Source organism: Hemitrygon akajei, chromosome 17, assembly GCF_048418815.1.
Source record: "Hemitrygon akajei chromosome 17, sHemAka1.3, whole genome shotgun sequence".
Taxonomy (NCBI): domain Eukaryota; kingdom Metazoa; phylum Chordata; class Chondrichthyes; order Myliobatiformes; family Dasyatidae; genus Hemitrygon; species Hemitrygon akajei.
In genome coordinates, this window is record NC_133140.1 from 29321829 (window position 1) to 29342562 (window position 20734).

General features: G+C 41.5%; 1 protein-coding gene across 4 annotated transcripts in view; it reads right to left on the bottom strand.

Annotated features, from left to right (window-relative positions):
* Positions 1 to 6946: 6946 nt before the first annotated feature.
* Positions 6947 to 20734, bottom strand: part of psme3ip1 (proteasome activator subunit 3 interacting protein 1) — a 124161-nt gene continuing 110373 nt past the window's right edge. For all 4 annotated transcript variants that reach the window (XM_073069844.1, XM_073069847.1, XM_073069846.1 and 1 more), the window contains exons 6-7: positions 16721 to 16785; positions 6947 to 7564 (exon numbers count right to left, since the gene is read on the bottom strand). In XM_073069844.1, coding sequence (XP_072925945.1) covers positions 7344 to 7564; positions 16721 to 16785 — 286 coding nt within the window. In that variant the 3' untranslated portion in view covers positions 6947 to 7343. The remainder of the gene's footprint in view (positions 7565 to 16720; positions 16786 to 20734) is intronic.

The following is a 20734-nucleotide window of genomic DNA, read 5'->3' on the forward strand; positions in this document are numbered from 1 at the left end:
CGACCCTCTGCCTTCTGCAGGCAAGCCAATTCTGAATCCACCTGGCCAAACTTCCCTGGATCCCATGCCTTCTGACTTTCTGAATAAGCCTACCTTGTGGAACCTTGTCAAATGCCTTACTAAAATCCATGTAGATCAATCCACTGCACTACCCTGATCTATATGCCTGGTCACCTCCTCAAAGAACTCTATCAGGCTTGTTAGGCACGATCTGCCCTTCACAAAGCCATGCTGTCTGTCCCTGACCAGACCATGATTCTCTAAATGCCCATAGATCCTATCTCTAAGAATCTTTTCCAACAGCTTTCCCACCACAGACGTGAGGCTCACTTGTCTATAATTACCTGGACTATCCCTACTACCTTTTTTGAACAAGGGGACAACATTCGCTTCCCTCCTATACTCCAGTACCATTCCCGTGGACAACGAGGACATAAAGATCCTAGCCAGAGGTTCAGCAATCTCTACCCTTGCCTCGTGGAGCAGCCTGGGAAAATTCCGTCAGGCCCCAGGGACTTATCCGTCCTAATGTATTTTAACAACTCCAACACCTCCTCTCCCTTAATATCAACATACTCCAGCACATCAACCCCACTCATATTGCCCTCACCGTCATCAAGTTCCCTCTCAGTGGTGAATACTGAAGAGAAGTATTCATTAAGGATCTCGCTCACTTCCACAGCCTCCAGGCACATCTTCCCACTTTTATCTCTAATCGGTCCTACCTTCACTCCTGTCATCCTTTTGTTCTTCACATAATTGAAGAATGCCTTGGGGTTTTCCTTTACCCTACTCGCCAAGGCCTTCTCATGCCCCCTTCTTGCTCTTCTCAGCCCCTTCTTAAGCTTGGTGTTTTCTTTGCAGCAAAAAGTTTTTCAAATTGCAGTTGATAAAGCTTGATCTTACCTGAAGTAACTGCATCACTGGGAAACTATTAGTAATAAGGAGCAAAATAGGAAATAAGCCATCTAAAATGAACAGACATGGCAGATATAGGGGAATCGACATACAAGTAAAGCTTTGAGGTAGATTAGTGCCAAGATTCAACTTTAAATTAAGAACACAACAATGTTAGAAATAAGAGCAGGAGTAAGCCAAATGTCTTTGAACATCAGATCATGATTAATTTGGTCTTGAGCTCAACTCTACTTCCTTGCTTGTTCCTGTAAGATCACAAGACAGAATAAGGCAATTCTGCCATTCAAACATGGCTGATTTTGTATCCTCTCAACTCTATTCTCCTGCCTTGTGTCTGTAATTTTCGATGCCCTTACTAATCAAGAACCCAACAACCTCTGCTTTAAATACACCCAGTGATTTGGCCTCAAAGCTGCCTGTGGCAATTAATTCCACAGATTCACCACCCTCTACCTAAAGAAATTCCTTCTCATCTCTGTTCTAAAAAGACACCCTTCTACTCTGAAGCTGAGTCCTCTGGTCCTAGATTCACCTACTATAGGAAACATCTTCTCAACGTCCACTATCTACGGCTTTCAATATTCAACAGGTTTCAATGAGAACCCCCCTCCCCCCACATTCTTCTAAACCCTGTGAGTACAGATCTGTCAAGCCCTCTCAAGACATTATTTGTTTCAGTAAGACCACTCTTATACTACAGTGAACCTAGGCTAAAGCTGTTCAATCATAGAGCAGCCAGAAATTAAGCTGGTAAACATGATCTGTATGGCATCAATGCAGGTATTTTCCTCCTAGACTACGGAAACCATAGCTATGCAATGTGCCTCACTGATACCTTTTACATTTATGGTAAGATTTCCCTTTTCCACTCCAAAGACCAGCATTCCACGCCTTCCTAATCATTTGTGTTGTACATACAAGGACCTGCTGTGAAGCAGCATTCCTGGTCCTCGTCCATTTGGACAAGATTCTGCTTTTATATTCACATGCTCTGTGTCATACTCCCTGCAACGTTTTTGTCCTTCTCTCAAATTATCTTCAACAGAGATCTTTGCACCTTCAACAAATCTGCCTACAGTTTTATCTTTCAACTTAGTCATTAACATAGATTACAAATACCCATTATTGATCCCTGTAGCATTCCATAAATTAGCTACCAACCAGAATTTTAGCTGTTTCTGCAGAACCTCTCTTTTCAGCTAGTTAGCTAATTCACTGCTATAATGCTGAATCTCATATCCAGCTGGCTTCTCACAGGATTGGAGCTAATTTACAGGACTAATGGGAAAATCATTACAACCTGTATCGATAACACTCCAGAACTGAGGTCGCCGCAACCCAAGCAGCAGAAAACCGTGGCACACAGACAGGACTTACATTTGAAAGCATTCAGAGACCAACTCTAAATCATTGCCAATATACAAGAGGATGGCCGTACGCTCAATTTTCACTATATCAAAGTCATCTGCAGGCCCACCACTGCAGAACACTGCTCTCTAACTATTAAAGAGGCCCTGAAAAACACGGACCACTTGCCATACCAAGGGAGTTGCCTCTCAACAAAGATAGAGGTTTCACTATCGATGGTGGAGGGTAAGGGTTTCTGAAGTCAAGACCCCAGTCCTGACACAAGACCCATGACTGCACAGTGTGATCCTCACCCTCCTGTATAGCCAATACTGTCTCTGCAACATCCTATAAAGTCACTAAAAGGACCAGAAATTTAATGTCAGCCTTTTATATCATTGAGGTGATGACTCCCCTCAGCAGATCCATTTAGTGCATCACGTTGTTTACTTGCCTGGCACTAGATTCCTTCAATAGACATTCTATTTGAAACTCTGTCTGAGAAAAAGATTGAAGATGTTCTCAAGCATAATGTAAAATTTGTATAATTTTGAGAACCCTTGGAGAATGGAGGATCTTGATTCAATGCATCCAGAAAATGTGGAAGGCCAGTGTAAATGGCAGAAAAAGCTCATTGCCCTGTAAACTACCCAACCACCCTACCTTTCAAGTGGTCCTTCACCACCTCTGGCAGGGTTTGTGGCACCCTGATGATCTCATCTCCTATCTCAGAACCGTAATGGAACCAATCCATCCAAATGAAATGATCACAACATCTTACCCCCTTACCTTATGCAGCAACTTTTTATATGGCACTATTTTGAAATCATTATCGATTGATTGTTGAATTATTCCTCTTGATGCCATCTAACCAACCATTAAATGAATAAAAGGTTAGGAAATTGATCATTGAGAAATTGCCCCATTGAACAGACTTCCTTAACCCTGCAGGTTTCAATAGGGGTCTTCCACATTCAACCCATCTGCCAAAATTGAATGTGCTGAGGCCACAAAATCTTCCATCAATGCAACTGCCAAGAATTTACACTATCTACTAAGTCAGGGCACAGCGTTCAAATGTTGTAAACTCTCTCTGCAAGTCATAATTATGTTATTAAACTGGCTGCAATTCTGTCTTAATGATGCATTTTGCTCAGCTAATCACATTTTTTAATATCTTTCATTATATCAAAATATGTACGTTGGCTTGAGAAGATAAAACTTCATAAAATAAATAGATAACATAATAAATTCTCTAACTCTAGACTAAAACAAAGTCTCTCATTTTACAATAGAAGTTATTTGGCTTTGTGCAGCATTCGCCACAAGGTACAGTAATTAGGAGAGTCAGCCAGTGGGAAAGTTGGAGAATCTTTGTACAATTAGCCAACCTATTTTTGACAGAATATGCTAAATTGGTTGGCATTTGATAATATTCAGCAGTAGCAGTGTGGCAGGGTGATCTGTGATGTGAACTTGCTCGGTTATATAGTACAGCAAACATCTAAGAGAAAAATTGCTGCTGAATTAGGCAAGAGAAGTACACAGAAGCACTGTCACTTTAGAAAATAATGCAGCAACAATGAAACTCCTGAGATGAGCATTATGTGGTCTATATCATGCACTGGGATTCTTCTGAACTAGTCTGATGTCGAATGTCACTTTCACTCACTGGAGATTGTGGCATGTAGTGGTCAGTTACAACTGCAAGCTCAGCACAATATTTCACAGTCAGCTTTATTGTCATTTGCATAAGTACCTGACTGCACAGGTGCAATGAAAACCTTACCTATAACAGTATATTCACCATATTCTCCAGTAGAAGCATACCACCAACCAGTTGCTCAAGAAACAATTGTATGAATGGAAACACATTTCCACTACAGGCTCATACAATGACAAACCAACATAGGTTAATTGTATACTTGTGTTCTGCTTCCTTGAAAAATGCAACTTTGCACATCTAGTTACATTAAAGATGTATATTCCAGATTGATTCCTTGTGTCCCTTACCCACATTAGTTATATATTGATGGACATCTCTGCAAGCAGTTTCGTCCCTTCAGACACTTGCTGAGAGACCAATGAGTCCACTTCATGTGTTGCATCACACCTACCTGATGGGCTTCATTCCTGCGTCTCTGCTCCAATGTATGCCTATAGGTATCTTCTTAGATGCTGTTCCTCTCCACTGTTTTACTATTGAAATTTCAACATGCAGACCTCATCTTCACTTCCCTTCTAGAGATTCTTCCTTTGGCCTTTGCCTGTAGCAAGACACATCAAATCCAAATCTGCCATGTCTGGGTGACAGCACATTGAGCAGATGTAATTGAGTGTTAAATCGGCCTGTGTTCATAATGAAGTGATTTCCTCTTATATCCTAATATTACTGGGCAGGGTATTCAATTCCCTCATTTTGAAACTGTTTGACTCCAGTCACAAGCAAGTCTGGTATCCACTTTGACAGTCACTCCACATGTTTTGAAACAACTATCAGGGTTTTAATACAGTCTCACATCAAGCCCTGTGTGGTATCCCAGTCAACCTCCTCTATCACCAACAGCCCAGAGTTGCATTTGTTCCAGCTTTTCCGAATGAACCACACCACAAGAGATTCCTGGGGAACTTTTCTAAGGGATACCATTGTGATCTCTCAGGAAGAAGATCCCATTTGCCTGATATACCAAGGTTGCAGTTGCTAAGTAGTACAAGCTAGACTGCTTACACATTACAACACACACAAAATGCTGGTGGAACACAGCAGGCCAGGCAGCACCTATAGGAGAAGCAGTGTTGACGATGTCCTGATGAAGGGTCTCGGCCCGAAACATCGACAGTGCTTCTGTGTGTTTTTTGTGTGTGTTGTTGTTTGAATTTCCAGCATCTGCAGATTTCCTCGTGTTTGCTTACACAGATTCCTTTTGTTCCTACATCTTTATATTGACTAAGATGCTCTTTATTTTGGTCTCTTAGTTGCCTTGATCCTGCTGACTGTGTCCCTTGGTTTCATCAAACTCATGTGCTCTTCAATTGCAGAGTTCACAGAAGATGACCTCAATCAAACTTAATCTGAGTACCAATCTCCATTCTTTTTTAAAATAAGTCCTCTGATTCTCTTATTGCTCTGAGTCTTTTCCCTTGTCCAAAGTTTTCAGACAATAGACATCCATTTCGACATTTCCTTTGGATCTTGTTGGTTAGTCTTAACTCACTGACACACTAGTCTTAATGGCTCCATCACTGTCTGCCTTCTCATTATGTCAGTGCTGCCATTCGGCTTCCCCACAGCAACACCCTTTCTTGCTTTTACACATAAGAGATTCTGCAGACATTTGAAATCTTGAGCAACACACACAAAACACTGTAGAAACCCAGCAAGTAAGGCAGCATCTATGGAGGGGAATAAACAGTCAATGTCTCAGCCTAAAATATCAACTGTTTATACCCCGCTATAGATGCTGCCTGACTTGTTGGGTTCCTATGGCATTTTGTGTGTATTATTCATTCTTTCTGGCTGCTGACTAGTAGTCTCACTTCTGCCCTACCTATATTTGGTTTGTTTGGGTAACTATCTCTTCCTTCCACAGAGCAAAAAAAAAATCAATGCAAAATGAGGGTTTCTGGACAGAAAGACCGCATGTTCTGTACTTACCTTCTCCTATTCCTCCACTCTGTTTATCCACCCACTTTGTTAAAAATAGCTTTATTCTCTTTAGTTTCCCCTTAATTGTTTCATCTAAAAGCATGCAGTTAAATCAATCTGCAAAAGGTTACCTCAGGGGTGCATGGGAATTTAATATAACCATCATTTAAATTGCCTTCTTTTAATAAGGTTTGAGACGTTAATGCTAGGCAGTAAATGTGTAAATGTATATCCATGGCCTCATATCTTTTTAGGTGATTAATGGAGAAGTGGGTTTGTGGTGAGATGGGAAATGTGAACTGTGCCCAGCAATGTCAACTCTTTATTGACGCTGCCTGACCAGCTGAGTTCCTCCAGCATTTTGTGTGTATTGCCATGATAAAAAGGTGGATACATTCTTTCTAAAGTGAAGTATTCCTTATTCCAATAAGACCACAGAACTTGAACCATTAATGCTTCCACACACCTAACTTTCTTGTGGACTGCAGACTCCCTTCACTAATCATCCCAACACCACTATTTTGACCAGCATCAACTCCGTGCCCTGGCCTGTCACAAGCAAGTTTACAGACTGCAACAGAGAAAGTAGCATTTGATCACTGACTGAAAACAGATGCAAGACTGTCAGCTGCTGTTTGTTTCCGTTACCAGCACCCTGCTTTCATTGTAATTTTTAAAGCTATAACTTAATTGATTATTCCCATTACTTTTGGTTCTTTGAATAGCTTGATATTATCATTAAAGTATTAAATGTTAAGATACGCAACACCAAGTTTGTTATACCTGGGTTATACTTTACACTTCACATAAAAAGCTGCTAAACCTACCAGTAATGACAGGGGTAGGCATGATATGAAGGCAGATGGTTAAAGATCACAGGTATATTCAAACCAATGTGTGCAGCTAAAAGAATATCTAAAAGAAAAGTGTTTGGCAGCTGTGGTTCAGAACATTAGGTACCTAAATAAAATTCAACATACAGATGACCGAGTTGGCAAAGTCAATGTACAGAAAATACAAGGCAAACAAAGGAAAAACTTTCAGAAGTAACAGAGAATTTATTTAATTCTTAAATGGCCCAAAACCTCCAAAGCAAGCTGGCTTATCCATGGCTATACATTGTTAGATTTTTCACTGCCTTAACTTGCAAGTCTTTTTTTAAATACACACTAGTGTAAAAGCAATTATTCACATTTAAAATGTTGATCCATTCAACAATGCATCTAGTCTTTGGACACAAATCCCAAGTCACTTTAGTCTGTGATGTAATGTGCAATATGTAGTCAAGTTCTGAAACGGGGACACAAAATTTTGTATTTTACATGATTGCCAAAGGTTTAGCAGTCCAAACAAAAATTACCATTTTACACAGGGAACTTTGTATTACAATCCACTTCTATACAAATAACATTGTTCCCTCAAACACTGCATTTCACGGGCTTTCAGGAAAAGGATGGGATCGAAAGACTGAAGATATGATTCGTCCTCCAGTGTTAATGATAATATCACTGTCAGAGCTGGATTCTGCATCTGAGTCACTGCTCCCTGAATAAGCGCCAAGGCCTGGTAGTATTCCAACGCACATTGAAGCTGAAGGATGTTCGATTCTCACACCAGTTGAGAAAAACTGTGTTTGATCACAAGAGACTTCATCTGGAGAATAATCAAATTAAATGTCAGAAGCAGCATAGCCTACCATAGTTTAGCATTTTCTAACATCCAAACAGAGCAAATGATATGTGAATTAGTCAACAACGCAGTTAAGATTCAATACTGCTTGACTGAACATTGAATTAACAGAAATAATTTTCTCAAAACACTCTTCATCTTTGAACCTTGGGATTTTGAGGCTAATTAGTTTTTTAAAAGAACTTGTTGTTGTTGAGCAATAACCACAGGTGACAAAACTGCAATCCCCATATATTGTATAATAAGCCCTGAGTCATAACAATTAACAAAAAGCTTAGGCTACCTAAACAGAAGTTTCATGGTATAAAGAGTCAGAGCAGAATGAGAACTCTATGTTGCACTTAGCCTTTCTCCAGGCACAGAATAGGTACACAACATTCTGCTAGCCCAGAGATCCACAGACCCCTCAGTTAATGGTGGGGTCAATGGCATAAAAATGTTGGGAACCCCTGTACTGGCCATACTTCAACTATATTGCTCCCTCCCCCATAGCCACGGACCAAACGGAGAAGTGGAACACAGGAAGGAGATAGAATGTCCTTCCTATCACAATCCTTCCATCACCTCGCCACACACTTCCTATCACAATCCTTCCATCACCTCGCCACACACTTCCTATCTTACTAATAATTCAGCCCTTATGAGAAAAATCACTGGTCGCCATCCAAAATTCCATGGCTTCATGCAGTAAATTTCCCAACATCTCCAGGTAGAAAAGTCCTCATTGTGAAAGATTTACATTTTTCCACAAACTACATGTTTCCACATCCACCTATCAATTCTGTGGTCAACCTAATACATTGATAGCTCACAATCCGCAGGACCGCTGGTTTGGTGACACAAAGCGAATAGTTTAAGATTACTGAAAAGCCTGTTGGATGAAGAACAGATAGGTCTTCCTGATGGACTTCTAATCAAGGTTTCCTACACAATAGTCGTTTATTAGAGTACATTTGATTTACGTTCCCTTTGTCAGCAATGGAGAAAGATAATCACATTCCAAACGTCAATCCAGAACCTTCATTTGCCAATGAATTTTATCATTTCTGAGCACTGACACACTACATTTGACATACCCAACAGTGCTCATATATTTTTAATGCACATCTCAAAAATCCAACTTCTATCAATAGGGATTTTGAGGCATTCTGTAGCAAATTTCAACTGTGCTCATTTATGAAATATTTTTCCATGCAATCTTCCAACTGGAAATTGTAAGGGAAAACCTTCCCATTCCCGTTGGGCTTTACCCAGCAAAAGGACTTTCTGTGCTGTAATAGGATCAGTAAAAGTTGGGTTATAAAAGCCTTGCCCCCAAGAAGGTCAAGCCAAGTCTTTTGATTCGCCCACAACCTCTTGAAACACTAATTTGTTTCTCTCTCTGACTTGTACTATTCAAAGGCATCTCAGTGTCCGGCAGGTTGCATGGTGACAGAAGTTTGAAGAAAATTATGTTCTGATTCACATACCGCATGGTGCAAAAGTCTTAGGCACCCTAGATTTTTTTATATAGATTTTGTTTTAGATATTTTTTGTCTTCTGCTTTAGTGTCAGTAAAAACAGGCAACTCTTAGATTTCCAAACATTCATTGTCCAAAAAAAAATTAAATGTTACAAAGAATATTTTGTATTTTGGTATAGAAAGTAAAATATTAAATAATAGACCACTTTGCAAATAAAAATGATTAGTTTGTAGGTATATAACCTAGTGCATAATTAAACAAAGATAACAAACAGCTGCTAATTATCAAAGACATAATGAGTTGAATGAACTAATTAACTGAAACAGAAACAGGAATCAAACTGGGTGAAGGATAACCAAACGAAAAGGTGAGGGTGTGGTAGATGTGACAATTCAATCTTCAAATCATCAATTTTTACACTGTGGCAAGAGTGGGCATAGGAATTAGACACAAGGTGGTCATCCTGCATCAGCAAGGTCTCCCCCAAACATAAACTTCGTGGCACAGGTTTCAAGATGTGCTGTTCAATCTCTTCTTAAGAGGCGTAATGAAAAATGCAAGGTTGAGGACCACGAACAAATTGGTCGGCCATGGAAGGTAAGAGATAGATCAAATTGGAAGAAGTCCAGCACTGCTATCAGCTCTGAACTCACAAAAACCACGAGAACCCAGATACATCCCTCCTACAATCCGGAGAAGGCTTGTCAGGAGTGGTCTTCATGGAAGGGTTGCTGCCAAAAAGCCATTCATCCGAAGTAGAAACAAAGCTGAGACTCATCTAGAACAAAAAAGTGAGGAATGGGGTGCTGAATAATGGCAGCAAGTGCTTTGGAATGACAAGGCAAAATTTGAAATTTTGGCTTAAATAGGAGGTAGTTTGTCCATAGAAGAACTGGACAGCGTTACGTGGATGAGTGTGTGGAGCTAACAGTGAAGCATGGCAGAGGTTCCCTGCAGGTTTGGGGCTGCATTTCTGCAAATGGAGTTAAGAATTAATGGAACCGTCAATGCTGAGAAGTACAAGCAGATTTTCATGCATCACACAATACCATCAGAGAGGAGTATGATCAGTCCCAACTTCATTCTGCAGCAGGACAATTACCTCAAACATACGGTCAAGGTCATAAAGAACTATTTCAGCAAAAAGAAGAACAAGGAGTTCTTCTCTTTTCGCGCTCTTTTTACACTTTTATACACACACACACAGAGGATTCTGGTTAATTGGGACACATTGGGACTAGAACACTACCAATAATACCAGTGGTTATCCGTCGTGGTTCCAAGGGTAGTCATAGCCGAAGGGTGGTAGTGGGGAAAAGCTCCCACTGCTAAACAAATGCTCTTCATGGTGTGCATCTCAAACAGCCTCTGACAACCAAGTCCAACTCCTGGCCTTCACGTGTGGCATAGTTCTTATGCCCGGCGGAGCTGTTCTCACTGACAGGAGAAGGGGCAAAGGCGGGCCACTGGCGCCTTAAAACCAGTTGCGCCAGGTAGATGGAGCTCATTAATCACGGATGGTAGCTCATCTACGAGAGGGAAAACTTTGATTTCAAACATCCGCTGCCTTGCAACTATACCTGCTCATGGGAAAGGCTTTGGGAGAAAACTGTATCGACTTTCGTCGTTCCTTTGGACCTGTCCATGGAGAGGGGGGGTCCCACTGCATGGGCAACAGATGGATCTCCATATCAACTCTGCCCTGGCTTGCACTCCAGCTTTGCTTTATAGCACCGGACAAACACAGGAAGCAGCAGTTACCGGTTATAAGTCATAATGCTTGATTGGCGTAGAGCATGGCGCCAGGGGTTGCTTCCAACGGTGGGAGAGACCATCGTGTTTCACTGGACAACTAACGCCTGCCTCAAGCTGGGCAGGCCCCAGCCAATAAAGTGCTGTCCTGCCACAGGCAGTCTTCCTCATTGGGTGCATGGGGATAATGGATTATTCCACGAAGAGCTGACTGTAACTACTGCACCAGACAAGCAAGAAAACAAATCAAATAAGACAACACCCCTCAAGTTGGGATGTTGGAATGTTCGCACAATGATGACTGGACTTGACCAAAACCTCAAGGATATCAAAGATGCACGAGAAACAGCAGTCATTACCAATGAGCTACTGAGGCTCAAGGTAGATATTGCTGCCCTACAAGAAACACGTTTGGCGGATTCAGGTACACTGAAGGAAAGGGACTACACATTTTTCTGGCAGGGAAAGAACCAAGTCGAGCCCTGCGAGCTTTGCCGTTAGGAACTCCTTGTTGCAAATGGTGGAGCCACCAGAAAATGGATCAGAATGACTTATGACTCTCTGCCTACACACCAGTCATGGCCCAGTATCTCTCATCAGTGTGTATGCCCCTACCTTGAACTCCACCTCTGAGGCAAAAGACATGTTCTACAACAAATCAGAAGCTGTTGTCAGGAGAGCAAGAACAAAGGTGCAAAACATCTTAATATGTGACATGCTCTTTGCCAATGACGCTGCTATAACCTCACACACCAAACAGCAAATATAAACTCTCATGGCCGTTTCACTAAGGCATGCAAGGACTTTGGGCTTACCATCAGCCTAAAGAAAACAAACATCCTTGCTCAGAACATAGTGGAGACAACAGTCATTACCATCGCCAATTATGATCTAGAAGTGGTCCACAAGTTCGCATACTTGGGGTCGACCATTAGCAACACTCTCTCCCTGGATGCTGAAATCAATAGGCATATTGGCAAAGCAGCATCGATCTTTGTTCGACTCTCCTCACAGGTCTGGAAGAATCCAAAACTCGCTACAAAGAACAAGACAGCTGTGTACAATGCATTAGTTATCAGCACCTTCCTGTATGGGAGCGAGACTTGGACCATCTACTCCAAACAGGAGAGGAAACTCGATAGTTTTCACCTGCGCAGCCTTCACCGCATCCTCGGCATCACCTGGACAGACAAAGTCCCAAACTCTGAGGTCCTCTCCCGCGCTGGACTTCCCACAATGTTCACGCTTTTAAGACAACGCAGACTGCGCTGGCTGGGCCACGTCCGTCGTATGAAGGATGGTAGACTGCCAAAGGACATCCTCTACGGAGAACTAGCAACAGGCAAGAGGAACGTTGGTAGACTCCAGCTTCGCTTCAAGGACCTTTGCAAGCGCGAAATGAAAGCTTTAAAAATCAACACAGAATGCTGGGAGCATACAGCAGATGACCGCTACAAATGGCGAGGTACTCTTCAGCAACACTTAGAGCAAGGCAAAACTGAGTCAGTTTGAGGAGCGGAGAGCTAAATGGAGAGCACAGCAGACAACAATTCCACAACGCCCTACACATGCAGCAACTGTGGCAGAGCCTGCTGTTCCAGGATCGGCCTCAATAGCCACAGTCGACGCTGCTCGACAAACCAGTGACTACCAGAGGGGCAGTACAAATCATTCAAAAAAACAGAAATACTGTAAATTAAAAGAAGTGAGGTAGTGTCCAAGGGTTCAAAGTCCATTTAGGAATTGGATGGCAGAGGGGAAGAAGCTGTTCCTGAATCACTGAGTGTGTGCCTTTATCTCATGCCTGATGGTAACAGTGTGAAAAGGGCATGTCCTGGGTGCTGGAGGTCCTCAATAATGGATGCTGCCTTTCTGAGACACCACTCCTTGAAGGTGTCCTGGAGACTTTGTAGGCGAGTACCCAAGATGAAGCTGACTAACTTTACAACCCTCTGCAGCTTCTTTTCATCCTGTGCAGTAGCGCCCCACCCCATACCAGACAGTGATGCAGGCTGAAGTATTCTAAAGGCAAGATGACACAAATGTGGCTAACAACAGAAGTTAAAGCCAACATAAAAGCTAAAGAAAGGGCATATAATAGAGCAAAAATTTGTGGGAAGTTAGAGGATTGGGAAGCTTTTAAAAACCAACAGGAAGCAACTATAGTCATCATTAAGGAAAAGATGGAAATCGAAGGTAAGCTAGCCAATAACATTAAGGAGGATACCAAAAGCTTTTTCAGATACTTAAGCTGTAAAAGAGTGACAAGAGTGGATATCAGACAGCTAGAAAATGATGGAGAGATACTAATGGGGGCCAAGGAAATGGCAGACGAACTGAATAAGTATTTTGCATCAGTATTCACTGTGGAAGATACTAGCAGTATGCTGGAAGTTCGAGAGTGTCAGGGAGCAGAAATGTGTGACATTGTAACTACTAGAGAGAAAATTTTTGAGAAACAGAAAGGTCTGAAGGTAGATAAGTTGCCTGAACAGATGGTGTACACCCCAGGGTTCTGAAATAGGTGGCTGAAAAGGCTGTGGAGGAATTACTAACGATCTTTCAAGAATCACTAGATTCTGGAGGAATGGAATATTGCAAATGTCACTCCATTCTTCAAGAAGGGAGAGAGGGCGAAGAAAAGAAATTATACACCAGTTAGTCTCACCTCAGTGGTTGCGAAGTGTTGGAGTTGATTGTTAAGGATGTAGTTTTAAGATACTTGGAGGCTCATGATAAAATAGGCTGTAGCCAACATAGTTTTCTCAAAATCTTGCCTGACAAATCTGTTGGAATTCTTTGAAGAAATGACAAGCAGGATAGACAAAGGAGAATCAGTGGATGTTGTGTACTTGGAATTTCAGAAGGCCTTTGACAAGATACCACACGAGGCTGCTTAACAGATTAAGAGCCCATGATATTATATGAAAGATACTAGCATGGATAAGACAATAGCTGATTGGCAGGAGGCAAAGAGTGGGAATAAAGGGGGCTTTTTGGTTGGCTGCCATTGACATGAGGTGTTCCAGAGGTCTGTGTTGGAAATGCTTCTTTTTATTTTATATGTCAATGACTTGGATGATGGAATTGATAACTTTGTGGCCAAGTTTGCGGATGATATGAAGATAGATGGAGAGGCAGGTAGTTTTGAGGAAGTAGAGAGGCTACAGAATGACTTAGACAAATTAGGAGAATGGGCAAAGTGGCAGATGGAATACAGTGACAGGAAGTGTCTGGTCATGCACTTTGGTAGAAGAAATAAAAAGTGTAGACCATTTTCTAAGTAGAGAGAATATTCAAAAATCTGAGGTGCAAAGGGAGTCTTGGGAGTTGGGAGTCCTTGTGCAGTATTCCCCAAAGGTTCATTTGCAGGTTGAATCAGTGGTGAAGAAGACAAATGCAATGTTAGCATCAATTTAAAATAGTGGAGCAGACTCAATGGACCAAATAGCCTCATTCTGCTCCTGTATAGAACCATAGAACACTACAGCACAGCACAGGCCTTTCAGCCCTCCATGTTGTGCTGACCCATATAATCCTTAAAAAAAAAGTACTAAATCCACACTACCCCATAACCCTCTATTTTTCTTTCATCCGTGTGCCTGTCCAAGAGGCTCTTAAATACCCCTAATGTTTCAGCCTCCACCATCATCCCTGGCAAGTCATTCCAGGCTCTTACAACCCTCTGTGTAAAAAACTTACCCCTGATGTCTCCCCTAAACTTCCCTCACTTAATTTTGTACATATGCCCTCTGGTGTTTGCTATTGGTGCCCTGGGAAACAGGTACTGACTAGACAGACAGAAACAGACAGACATACTTTATTGATCCAGAGGGAAATTGGGTTTCGTTACAGCCGCACCAACCAAGAATAGTGAAGAAATATAGCAATATAAAACCATAAATAATTAAATAATAAGTTAATCATGCCAAGTGGAAATAAGTCCAGGACCAGCCTATTGGCTCAGGGTGTCTGACACTCCGAGGGAGGAGTTGTAAAGTTTGATGGCCACAGGTAGGAATGACTTCCTATGACACTCAGTGTTACATCTCGGTGGAATGAGTCTCTGGCTGAATGTACTCCTGTGCCTAACCAATACATTATGGAGTGGATGGGAGTCATTGTCCAAGATGGCATGCAACTTGGACAACATCTTCTTTTCAGACACCACCATCAGAGAGTCCAGTTCCACCCCCACAACATCACTGGCCTTACGAATGAGTTTGTTGATTCTGTTAATGTCTGCTACCCTCAGCCTGCTGCCCCAGCACACAACAGCAAACATGATAGCACTGGCCACCACAGCCTCGTAGAACATCCTCAACATCGTCCGGCAGATGTTAAAGGACCTCAGTCTCCTCAGGAAATAGAGACGGCTCTGACCCTTCTTGTAGACAGCCTCAGTGTTCCTTGACCAGTCTAGTTTACTGTCCATTTGTATCCCCAGGTATTTGTAATCCTCCACCATGTCCACACTGACCCCTTGGATGGAAACAGGGGTCACCAGTGCCTTAGCCCTCCTCAGGTCCACCAGTAGCTCTTTAGTCTTTTTCACATTAAGCTGCAGATGACTATCCACTCTATCTATGCCTCTCATAATCTTGTAGACCTCTATCAAGTCCCGTCTCGTTCTTCTAAGCTCCAAAGAGAAAAGTTCCAGCTCTGCTAACCTTGCTTCATATGACTTGTTCTCCAAACCAGGCAACCTCCTGGTATATCTCCTCTGCACCCTCTCCATAGCTTTCACATCCTTCCTATAATGAGGTGACCAGAATTGAACAGAATTAAGTGCGGTCTCACCAGAGATTTGTAGAGTTGCAACATGACCTCTCTACTCTTGAACTCAATCGTTAATGAAGCCTAGCATCCCATAGGCCCTCTTAACTACCCTATCAACCTGCGCAGCGACCTTGAGGGATGCATGGATTTGAACCCCAAGGTCCCTTTGTTCATCCACAATCTTTAAGTAACTGACCATTAATCCTGTACTCAGTCTTCTGGTTTGTCCTTCCAAAATGCATCACCTCACACTTGTCCGGATTGAACTCCATCTGCCATTTTTCTGCCCAGGTCTGCAGCCTGTCTATATCCTCTTGTAACCTTCGACAACCTACAGCTCCATCCACAACTCTTCCAATCTTCGTGTCATCCGCAAACTTACTCACCCATCCTTCCACCTCTACATCCAGGTCATTTATAAAAATCACAAATAGCAGGGGTCCCAGAACAGATCCCTGCAGCACTCCACTAGTTACCAACCTCCAGGCAGAGTATCTTAGTGTCTTATCCAAAGATGTCACCTCCAATATTGTAACTCTCTCTGTAGAGTATTTGGAACTTCAGCTTAGATTTTTGTGCTCAAATCTCTGGGATGGACTTGAAAACACAAACTTCTGAGGTAAAAGTCAAAAGGTAAAAAAAGTAATACCAGCTGATCATGGCTGAGAGGAGTCAAAGGAGGCACATTACCTGACAGGAGCCACAATATGCTCAGCTTCCATGGGAAACGGGGAGGAAAGGAAGAAATCAGCCAGGGCTTCTGCCATGATCATTATTCAGTTAATACTGCTGGCAAGCCGGGTCAGCAGGTATTGGTTAAAAGTAGCTTTGGGTCAGATGTATTGGTTCCACTTGGATAGAGGCAAGGAATAGCTAGTTGAACCACACCTCAACTGGAGTTTGCTGTCTATTAAGTTCAGTTCCATGGGAGATTTGTTTTTTTTTTGAAATAGCATGTTGGATCAGTGAAGAACATTTGTGACAAGAACAATGCTGAAAACAGAGGGGACATTAATAAAAATTCCCCTCGCAGGGAGAACACTATGCGCATACTCTGGATGTTTATACTGACAAATGTGGAGCAGATGGCATACATGACAAAGATAATTTGGGAAACATTACTTACCATCTTGCCCACTTCCCTCGACAATATCCACCTTCTGCTTTTTTACTGTTTCAGAGCTTGTTGAACTACAGTGAAGTGACAAGAAATGAAATTGAAAAAGTGGAATTAAGGAATTTAAGATTGATAATGCATTTAAATTCACCGTGATTTATTTTAAGATTTCAGGAACTATCACTATTACTGGCCGCAGCTGCTAAGACAGACCAAGCAAAATCACATAAAGACACTGTGCATTAAGTTATATTAGTTAAAACTTAATAGTGGTGGAATAACAAATTAAAATTATTTTGCAGATCGTAGACAAAGAATGTTGAGCCAAGACAATGCTGTTTGAATCAGACTAGTTCGTTGAAAGATTCACACCAACAGTACTGAATGTGTCTTTAATCAAGAACAAAGCAAGAGATAGAGGACCAAACCTTTACCCTGAAGAGCTAGTAAAGGTACCAAAACTACAGCTGAAATAAATGGTTCCTGAATATGGCAAAGTGGCATGCAAAAGTCTGGGCACCCCTAGTCAAAATTTCTGTTACTGTGAATAGTTAAGTGAGTAGAAGATGAACTGATCTCCAAAAATCAAAGTTAAAGATGAAACATTCTTTTCAACATTTTAAGCACGATTAGTATATTATTTTTGTTTTGTACAATTTTAGAGTGGGGGAAAAAGGGAAGGAACACCATGCAGAAGTTTGGGCACCCCAAGAGATCTGAGCTCTCAGATAACTTTTACCAAGTTCTCAGACCTTAATTAGCTTGTTAGGGCTATGGCTTGTTCATAGTCATTGTTAGGGAAGGCCAGGTGATGCAAATTTCAAGCTTTACAAATACCCTGATTCCTCAAACCTTGTCCCAACAATCAACAGCCATGGGCTCCTCTAAGCAGCTGTCTAGCACTCTGAAAATTAAAATAAATGATGCCCACAAATCAAGAGAAGGCTATAAGAAGATAGCAAAGCGTTTTCAGGTAGCCGTTTCTTCAGTTCATAATGTAATTAAGAAATAGCAGTTATCAGGAACAGTGGAGTTCAAGTTGAGGTCTGGAAGACCAATAAAACTTTCCAAGAGAACTGCTCATAGGATTGCTAGAAAGGCAAATCAAAACCCCCATTTGACTGCAAAAGACCTTCAGGAAGATTTAGCAGACTCAGGAGTGGTGGTGCACTGTTCCACTGTGAAATAACACCTGCACAAATATGACCTTCATGGAAGAGTCATCAGAAGAAAACTTTTCCTGCATCCTCACCACAAAAATCAGAGTCAGAAGTTTGCAAAGGAACATCTAAACAAGCCTGATGCAATTTGGAAACAAGTCCTGTGGACTGATTAAGTTAAAATAGAACTTTTTGGCTGCAATGAGCAAAGGTATGTTTGGAGAAAAAAGGGTGCAGAATTTCATGAAAAGAACACCTCTCCAACTGTTAAGCACGGGGGTGGATCGATCATGCTTTGGGCTTGTGTTGCAGCCAGTGGCACGGGGAACATTTCACTGGTAGAGGGAAGAACAAATTCAATTAAATACCAGCAAATTCTGGAAGCAAACATCACACCATCTGTAAAAAAAAAGCTGAAGATGAAAAGAGGATGGCTTCTACAACAGGATAATGATCCTAAACACACCTCAAAATCCACAATGGACTACCTCAAGAGGCGCAAGCTGAAGGTTTTGCCATGGCCCTCACAGTCCCCTGACTTAATCATCATCAAAAATCTGTGGATAGATCTCGAGAGCAGTGCATGCAAGATGGCCCGAGCATCTCACAGAACTAGAAGCCTTTTGCAAGGAAGAATGGGCGAAAATCCCCCAAACAAGAATTGAAGGACTCTTAGTTGGCTACAGAAAGTGTTTACAAGCTATGATACTTGCCAAAGGGTGTGTTTACTAAGTACTGACCATGCAGGGTGCCCAAACTTTTGCTTCGGACACCTTTCCTTTTTTGTTATTTTAAAACTGTAAAAGATGGAAATAAAAAAGTAATTTTGCTTAAAATATCAAAGAAATGTGTCATCTTTAACTTTATGCCCTTTGGAAATCAGGTCATCTTTTACTCGTTTAGCTATTCACAGTAGCAGAAATTTTGACTAAGGGTGCCCAAACTTTTGCATGCCACTGTATATGTGCTTGTCCTGTCGTAGGGATGCTTCAAAGTGACATACAACCAACAGATGATTTTTTTTTACACTATTAAGGATCATCCACGATATATCAGAATCAGAATCAGGTTTATTATCACCGGCATGTGACGTGAAATTTGCAAACTGTTTCGAAGAAGCCTGGAAACAAAACGCTGCAGGAGCAGAATAGTTTTCCCATTGTTGGCTGTGCTAATATTCTTCTGGAAATCAAGCAATCCCACAGAACCAAGGTTTTAAATGTCATTTAAAATGTAATAGAAAATAACTACAAAACTGAAGGTGAAGATAAAAGTCCAAAGTTCATTTAAAGATTTATATTTTTAACAGTGGAAGGAATTCTGATCCAAATCCCTCACACATAACAATCTATCCAGAGCAGACAATATAGAAGTCACAACAAAGCTTGGAAAATACTTGTACAAGTTCGGGGTATTCTGCTGGACAAAATTTTTTTAAATGCCTTTGAACTTTCAGAAAGCTTTCAACAGGGACACATATGTTGACATTCTAATTAAAGTGAAAAGGAATCCATGGTAGACATAGGACTGAGTAACTTGAATTTTTTAAAACAATTAAACATTTCAAATTATATAGTGGCACACTGTGAGAAGGTGCTGACTGACAAGGCAAGCTTGTTGCTCCTTATCTGAGGAGATAGCCTTGAAGCAGAAAATGTTATTGTTAAATCAGCAGACCACAATAACAAGAAATGCATTAAGAGACAGAGGATGTGGTTAACACAGGGTGGAGCTTAAATCTCCTATGCGATTGGAACAGCCAATGAAAACACACTTTGAATACAATATAAATGTTAAGTGAAGGAACAAAATTATCACAAAGACCAAGATTAACAATATTTTTAACTTTGATAAAATATAGAACTGCAGTTAAGAAACAAAGTGGTCAATAGCAGAACAGAGGGAAATTAATCAGTGAGAACCTAAAGCAAAATTTTAATCATACAAAAAGTCAGTGACAAAGTGAAGCACAAATTCTGGTATCCGGTAAGATAATTTAAAAAAAACCTCTGTGTAAGCAGCACATACTCAGAATAATACTTCGAGGTATATTGAATTGAATTGACTTTATTTCTTACATTCTTCACATACATGAGTAAAAATCTTTATGCTACATCTCTATCTAAATTTGCAATCATAGTAATTTATAATTATTCATAATAAATAGAACAGTCAATGTAATATAGAGAATACTCAAGTCAGCATGGGTTCATCAGTCTGATGGCCTAGTGGAAGAAGCTGTCTGTTGGTCCCGGCTTTAATGCTGTGGTACCACTTCCCAAATGGTAGCAGTTGGAATAGATTGTGGTTGGGATGGCTTGGGTCTCCAATGATCCTACGGGTCCTTTTTAAACATCTGTCCTTGTAAATGTCCTGAATCATGGGAAGTTCACAGCTACAGATGTGCTGGGCTGTCCACACCACTCTCTGTAGAGTCCTGCAATTAAGGGAGGTACATTCCCTTACCAGGCGGTGATGCAGCCAGTCAGGATGCTCTCAACTGTGTCCCTGTAGAAAGTTCTTAGGATCTGGGGGCTCATACCAAACCTCCTCAACGATCTGAGATGAAAGAGGTGCTGTTGTGCCTTTTTCACCACACTGCTGGTGCGTACAGACCACGTGAGATTCTCGGTGATGTGGATGCCGAGGAATTTGAAGCTGTTTACCCTCTCCACCCCAGATCCATTGATGTCAATAGGGGTTAGCCCGTCTCTATTCCTCCTGTAAGCCACATCCAGCTCCTTTGTTTTTGCGACATTGAGGGAGAGGTTGTTTACTTGAGACCACTGTGTCAGAGAGATGACGTCTTCCCTGTAGGCCACCTCGCTGTTGTTTGCATTAAGACCAATCAATGTAGTGTTGT